This window comes from Puntigrus tetrazona, chromosome 18 (genome assembly GCF_018831695.1).
Source record: "Puntigrus tetrazona isolate hp1 chromosome 18, ASM1883169v1, whole genome shotgun sequence".
Classification (NCBI taxonomy): Eukaryota; Metazoa; Chordata; class Actinopteri; order Cypriniformes; family Cyprinidae; genus Puntigrus; species Puntigrus tetrazona.
Genome location: NC_056716.1, coordinates 16339462 through 16346961, shown reverse-complemented (window position 1 = coordinate 16346961; position 7500 = coordinate 16339462). Strand labels below are relative to the sequence as shown.

At 44.1% G+C, this 7500-nt stretch overlaps 1 protein-coding gene across 3 annotated transcripts in view; it reads right to left on the bottom strand.

The window, feature by feature from the left end:
• homer2 (homer scaffold protein 2) overlaps window positions 1-7500 on the bottom strand; it is a 10861-nt gene that overhangs the window by 1944 nt on the left and 1417 nt on the right. For 2 of the 3 annotated variants that reach the window (XM_043264487.1, XM_043264486.1), the window contains exons 2-8: window positions 3931-4087; window positions 2936-3067; window positions 1910-2002; window positions 918-1054; window positions 590-734; window positions 320-430; window positions 73-153 (exon numbers count right to left, since the gene is read on the bottom strand). In XM_043264487.1, coding sequence (XP_043120422.1) covers window positions 73-153; window positions 320-430; window positions 590-734; window positions 918-1054; window positions 1910-2002; window positions 2936-3067; window positions 3931-4087 — 856 coding nt within the window. Of the gene's footprint in view, window positions 1-72; window positions 154-319; window positions 431-589; window positions 735-917; window positions 1055-1909; window positions 2003-2935; window positions 3068-3930; window positions 4088-6705; window positions 6805-7500 lie in introns of all 3 variants that reach the window. The other variant, XM_043264488.1, reaches the window with a different exon arrangement.

Here is a 7500-nt window from a genome sequence, read left to right as displayed (position 1 = left end):
GCAGAAGAGAGGAAAGAGTCGTGTGTGACCCGCGACAGACGTCTCTCTGAAGAAGGTGTGTTTGTTGTTCACCTGTAGTTTGACCGAGACACTTTCACATTTGGCCATAAGCTGTGGGATGGTTTCTGCCTGTTTGCGCAGATCCTCCAGCTCCTAAAAAATACCATCAAACGTGTGTGTGAGCACAGCCGTAACGGGAGAACATGGCAAGTGTGTGTGTGTGTGAGAATGGGAGTGAATGTGAGAGAGAGAGTGTGTGTGTGTGTGTGTGTGTGTGTGTGTGTGTGTGTGTGTGTGTGTGAGAAAGAGTGAGACTCACCTGTTCTTTTTCCTGCAGATCTGCTTCCAGTTCTTGAATTCTGAGACTCAGCTGAGTGTTTCTTTCTTTCTCCAGATTTACCTCCTTGCACTGAACCTCCAGCTCCGAGATCTACACACACACACACACACACACACACACAGTTAGTGTCACCACTCTTGCATCACACACCTGAGCTCAATATAACAGTGAATGCAAAACATCTTCTAAACTACAGATTCTGAGACCCAGTGGTTAAGCTCAATCTAACCGAGGCTGATCTCTGCTCACCTTGTTCCTCAGCTGGTTGTTCTCGTCCTGGCTCTGCGTCACTTTGCTCTTCCAGCTCTCTGCGCTGCTGTTGGCCTCCTGCAGTGTGTCCATCAGTCGAGCGTTGCTGTCCTTCAGAGCCTGCAGCTCCGTCTCCAGCTTCTTACTGTCACACACACACAGTTCAGCTTCACAAGGACAAACAGCCAAACATCTCTACTCCTGCAGTAAAACACACTGAAGACTCACGACGTCTGAACATCTCACCAATCAGTCTTTCAGATCACGCTGGTTATAAATATCAGAAATATGAATAAAGGAATATCAGAGGTGTCAGTAAACATCTCACCTCTGCTCCGCTACAGACTTCAGCCGGTCGTTCTCACTCTTCAGCGCTGTGGTGTCCGGCACGTGTGAGATTTTCTCATCGTCTGTTCCATTGATGCTGGATGCTTGATTGCCTGATGGAGTTTCACGGCCAGATTCCTGACAAAACGACAAAATTTCACATTAACAGACCTCAATCACACATGCTTTACTGACTCCTGATGAAAACATGAAGATGACTTTATCTATGGTAAACAAAAACAAATATGAGTTGTATCGTGTCAGCTCTCAGAGGGACTGGTTAATGTGTTTGGTTTTGGAGGAATAGATCTGCTGCCAGTACATCCACAACATTCTGATGTGAGCATGAAAGAAATACTGCTGCTGCACAAATAACATACCCACAGTATACATGATCCCCCATAGTATACATCAGTGATCCTCAAATCTGGACCTCGAGATCCATTTTTCCTGCAGAGTTTAGCTTTAACCCTAATCAAACACGCCTGGGCATGCTAATCAGTGTCTTCAGGAGCATTAGAAAATCACAGGTGGGTGGGTTTTATCAGGGTTGGAGCTAAACTCTGCAGTGCATTGGACCTCCAGGGTAAGATCTGAGGAGCCCTGGTATACATGATCACCTGCAGCAGATCTATACAGGTGGAGCTGGGGAAGATGGACAGTTTCTGAAGCCACGGCTACGAAAAACACTAACCAAGTATATGATGTACAGCAGTGATCTCACTGCCTGCTGATACAAAAAGCTGACTTTTACCTACTGGACCGTCCCATCTAGAGTTTCATGACAAAAAATTGTTTTACATATACAGAGCTGTTTCTACCTATATGCAGCACACACATGTTGTACCAGGACCCTTCCTGAGATTCAGTGAGTAGTCCCACATTCTATGTAACATTCATATCAGTCAAACCATGTAACATGACTGTCGTATGAGGTGTTTGTTTCTGTAAGATTGTGTGTTTCACAGATGATGATCATGTTCTCACATGTACCTGCGACTGATCGCTGGACGTCTCCATCTTCTCCTGAGATTTTTCTCTGGCCAGTTTCGCAGCTTCTTTGACTTCCTGAAACTTCTCAGCAAACTGAAAAAAACCCATATTAGGATAGAAAAATCACCTCTGCCTGTCAAAAGGGTTAGAAAATGTTGCTTCTACATAGAGACAGAGAAAGAGAGAGAGAGAGACATAGAGAGAGAGAGAGAGAGAGAGAGAGAGAGACAGAGAGAGAGACAGAGAGAGAGACAGAGAGAGAGAGACAGAGAGAGAGAGAGAGAGAGAGAGAGAGAGAGAGAGAGAGAGAGAGAGAGAGAGAGACAGAGAGAGTGGGAGACAGAGAGACAGAGAGAGAGAGACAGAGAGAGAGAGAGAGAGAGAGAGAGAGAGAGAGAGAGAGAGAGAGAGAGAGAGAGAGAGAGAGACAGAGAGAGAGAGAGAGAGAGAGAGAGAGAGAGAGAGAGAGAGAGAGAGAGAGAGAGAGAGAGAGAGAGAGAGAGAGAGAGAGAGAGAGAGAGAGAGAGAGAGAGAGAGAGAGAGAGAGAGAGAGAGAGAGAGAGAGAGAGAGAGAGAGAGAGAGAGAGAGAGAGAGAGAGAGAGAGAGAGAGAGAGAGAGAGAGAGAGAGACAGAGAGAGAGAGAGAGTGTGTGTGTGTGTGTGAGTGTGAGTATGTGTGAGAGAGTGTGTGTGTCAGCCAGTGTGTGTGAACTGGCATTTGTGGTTTATGAGGACACAATCGTGTATAATAAGACATAGGTACTATAAAAGGCTTAAAACATACTAGTTTTCTATGCAATTCAAAAAATGTGAGTAGTTTCCTGTAAGGTGTAGAACAATAACACATACAGTCTGTACAGAATAAAAACCATTATACATATGAAGAGTCCCCACTTTTCACAAAAACAAACATGAGTGAACATGTGTGTGTGACGACCTGTGTGTGTGTGTGTGTGAATATGCGTGTCGGCCTGTGTGTGAGGTGGCCTGTGTGTGTGTGCATGCATGCGTGATGTATTGTCAGACCTTTGACAGCTGCTGTTCAGAGGCGAAGCCGAGTCCAAACACTGTGTTTGCACGACTGTCAGCCCACTGGCCAAACTTCTGCGATGTTTTAGTGAAGTTCATATTGGGGGTGATTGTGCTGTTAATGATCACCTGAAAAACAATCATGTCACATTGTAACACACACATACATACACACACACACTCATTCACACCCATTCATGCTAAACTGGTGTGAGTTCTTAATATTTCATTTTTATTTTATTTTTTATTTTATAATTACAGTTGTTGTTGGAAACAATTAAAGGCCTAATTAAATAGCAGCAAAAACACACATACTCACTGTAACAAACAAGCACATTCACACACACACACACACACACACACACACACACACACACACATACAGCTGTGTATTTTGTGTATGTGACCTAATTTCTTTAGTGTTTCAGTTTTACAGATTCAGTGTGACTCTCAAATCTGATCTGAGTAACACGTGTGAGTTCAGCCAGCCATTTAACCTCAACATGTGTGTGTGTGTGTGTGCTGTCAGAGTGAGAGCAGCAGGTGTGTGTGTGTGTGTGTGTGTGTGTGTGTGTGTGTGTGTGTGTCTGTCTGCTACTAACATACTAATGTGAGTGTGAGTCTTCATCTGTCGGCTCTCTGAGAATGACAGCAGCAGGTGTGTGTGTGTCAGAGAGAGAGAGAGAGAGAGACAGAGAGAGAGAGAGAGAGAGAGAGAGAGAGAGAGAGAGAGAGAGAGAGAGAGAGAGAGAGAGAGAGAGAGAGAGAGTCTCAGCAGGTCTGCACTGTGACATCATCACTGCCGCCTCCATACTGAGGGACTGATCCAAATCTCCATGGCAACATGAACCATAAACCCTCTGCAGAGGAAGACCCTTAGAGTGTGTGACTGTGTGTGTGTGTGTGTGTGTGTGTTACAGTATGTGTGTGAGCACTCAGACTACGAGCAGCATCAGCAGACACAGCACACACACACACACAGTCTCTCTGACCTTTGACCCGTCCACACTGATGATGCGGTAGCTGTTGCGTGTGCTGTCATAGAAGTACGAGACGGTAACGGCCTGTTTACTGGCGGGAACCCAGTTCTTCTTAGTGGTGGGATCAATCTGGAAGACATGAGCTCTGGTGGTGAAGATCGGCTGCTCCCTGCGACACACACACACACACACACACACACACACGTCATCTTTATTTATACAGCACTTTTAACAATACAGATTGTGTTACAGTACTTAACAGGAGAGAGTGTCAAGATTAAACTCTCAATTTTCAGTTAAAGGCATTTTATTATTGAATTTCAGTGATGGATTCTGTGAATGTCATTTACCCGACATCACCTCATGCTAACGATGCCTGAGTGAGACAACAACCAATTATACAGTTTAGAGTCATTAGATGACAGCACCGATCATAATCAGTTATTACAGGGTAATAATGGGCAAAACAAGCCTAAATAAAAGGTAGATCCTCAACCGACTGAAGATCATTCACTCTAATATTTAATATCATTCACTCTAATATCTTAATTTATTTTTAAACATTGATAATGAACATGAAGGTCTTTTCACAGAGTGCCAAAAAAAGGTGCTTCACGATGAACCTGATACGAATGCAACTTGAAGTCAAAGCTAAACTCATGAAGCCGCTTCTGCTCAGTCACACAATAATTTACCATAAAGTCCCAAGGAATTACAGACACCACTTCACAACGCAATGTATACTGACTAATAATCAGATTCCATAAATCCAGTAATTGCAATTAGATTATATTGCATTAAAATGCTAATAATCAGTGAACGGTCACTTTTTTCAGAAATTACATGATAACATTTTTCATTCAATGGCAGTAAATTATTCAGAATTTGACTTGCCCTCATTGCCCTCATTCTTTTTACCTCTTTAAAATGTACTAATTTCTACCCCTTTTATAGATTTAAGTCTCTCGACTCTCACACCCCGTCGTTCTCGTTTGTTCTCGTGTCATTTTTTATACACGACATGATGATTCTAAAAAAAAATTAAGAATGGAATATATTTTAAGGTCAAACGTAATGTAAAAGCAATCACAAATTATTCTGTGAAATATACATGATGACCTGCAGCAGATCTATACAGGTGGAGCTGGAGAAGATGGAGAGTTTCTGAAGCTACATCAAACACTAACCAAGGATGTGATGTACAGCAGTGACCTACAAAAACAACCAATCAGCTGAGCCATGAGATGATGTCCTTTTGTCCAATTTGTAAGTAAGCTCTGTAAATACTGCAAGTCAAACTAATTAGAAGGTAAATAAAATATGACAAGCAAATTTAACCAATTAAGGAGCTCACAATGGTGCTTCAAGAGGACTGAAGGTAAGTGTAAAGAGTAAAGAATACAGAAATATACAGGACCATCCTGTGGAGGGAGTGGAAGTGCTTCAGCAGATCTCAAAATAACCCGACAATGACGAGACGCGCGTGATTCACACATCAGCATCAGCATCGTTATTATCATCATCACATCCAGAACATTCCCTGTTCTCAGCCGAGCCACAGCAGGAATGCAGCTCTACCTGCACACACACACACACACACACACACACACACCCAGAGCGCCACACCTGAACTCTGACCTCAGCGCACTCTGATTGGAGCAGACCGTGGCGTGGGCGGGGCTGTGACCAGACACACATTCCTGCAGGTCAATCACTGACCAGAACCACAATCACACAGAAACTCTGGACTGGACTGATCCACGAATCCTCAGAACAGACAGGAACTCGATTTATATCAGCTCCAGCTGCTGATCCATCAACATTTCAAACCAGCTGCGTGTGTGTGTGTGTGCGTGCGTGTGTGCGCGTGTGTGTCACCTGTTGAACGGGTATTGTGAGGATGGGTTACTCTTATACAGTTAAAAAACTATTAAAATGACTTAATATGGCAGTCAGGAGGTCAGGCCTAATCAAAACTGTAAAGCCATTTTAGTCACATTTATTCCATACTTTTTACAGACTTTCAAAGCGGCTTACTAACAATATACAGGAAATAATTCATTCTGCCATGACTTCAGCAGCGGCTGCACAAACACAGTCCTGATCAATATCTGTGTTATTTTCCCACAACAGATCAGACTGGACAAAGTCAATCAATACAGTGATGATTAAAGCGATTATTCTGTCATTTACTCCAATAACACTTGAGCCCACTGATGACAGAATAATGCTGTTTATGAATGTTTCATTCATTTAATACCTAGATATAAGGCATTATTTGTTTCTCCCAGCCATAGCTGTGGTTTGGTCCACCTATATGTGCTCTTTTACCAAGCATTCAGAGCGTTTGTGGCGTAAGACGACCTGTCTGACCACATTTTTGGATAACTAGCTCAGAGCCTTCAACAATAACTCTCACTGTCTTCCAGGAAGATCTGGACTGATCAGAATTACTAAGGGCTCATGGCGACAGATCTGGACCGATCAGCACTACTGAGGGCTCATGATGCTTGCTGCTGCTGTAAGTCACTGGCTTCGGGCAGCAGCAGATGGTTGAGACCGACACCATCTGTGACGAGGCTTCAATCCCCACCGGAGAACGTCATTTACCAGCCGTTAGGGAGCATGTGGGGTCTACGGTGTCCTGAGCACACTCTCTCTCTCACACACACACACACACACAGGCAGCAGCTTGACAATGTGTCAGATCAGCGTCAGTGAACTTGTTCCATTCATGTAACTGGAGCCCTCGGCGCTGTGGTTTAAATAGCCCGTCCAGTCCAGCACCTCGTTCAGCTGAGCCCGGCTCATCAGCAGCACTTCAGGCTTTAATCCAGCGCTTTATCACCAAACAGCAGATAGAGGCTGTTCCTCGCGGTCACAGGTCTGTGTGGAGAACAAGGTTAATCTATAACCCCGTCACTGAGAGAGCCTCCAGCTGAAAACTGAACCGCAAATCGATCAATCACCCAATCATCAATGAGCCAGCCTTTACTAATCTGTGTTATACAGTATATACAGTATATATACACACTGTGATACTGTGGTTGAAAGCATTCTGCAGTGCCACTAACTTCGTGATGTAATAATCAGACTGCAGTTTAGATCTTGTGTGAGAAACTCAGCTGACTGCACAAACTGGTCCTACAGCTTCTTAAGAAACCAGCAGCACTTCAGGCTGGTTTCACACACACACACACACACACACACACACACACGCGCGCATTAACAGCCCACTCCCCTCTTTTTCATTATATCTTTTCAGTTATATGTTCGTTTGATAAAGTTTGATCCTCTGTGATCTTTAATGTTTCGCTCAGATCACGGAAAGGTTTCTCCGGGAGCGCGCGCGGGGGCCGCTGAACGCACGCGCAAACACAATCTAAAAAAAATCACCTGCCGTTTCAACAAAAAACCACAAAACCCACTTCTGACGCTCAACTCAGCGAATAAAGCGGAGAGGTCGAGCGCAGAAGACGAACTAACTCACTTTTCAAAGAGGATTCAATCGATTGACGTGCGCCGAATTCACACGCGTTTTCTGTCAACTCGTTCTGATTCGGTTCTGACAGTCGCGTGACA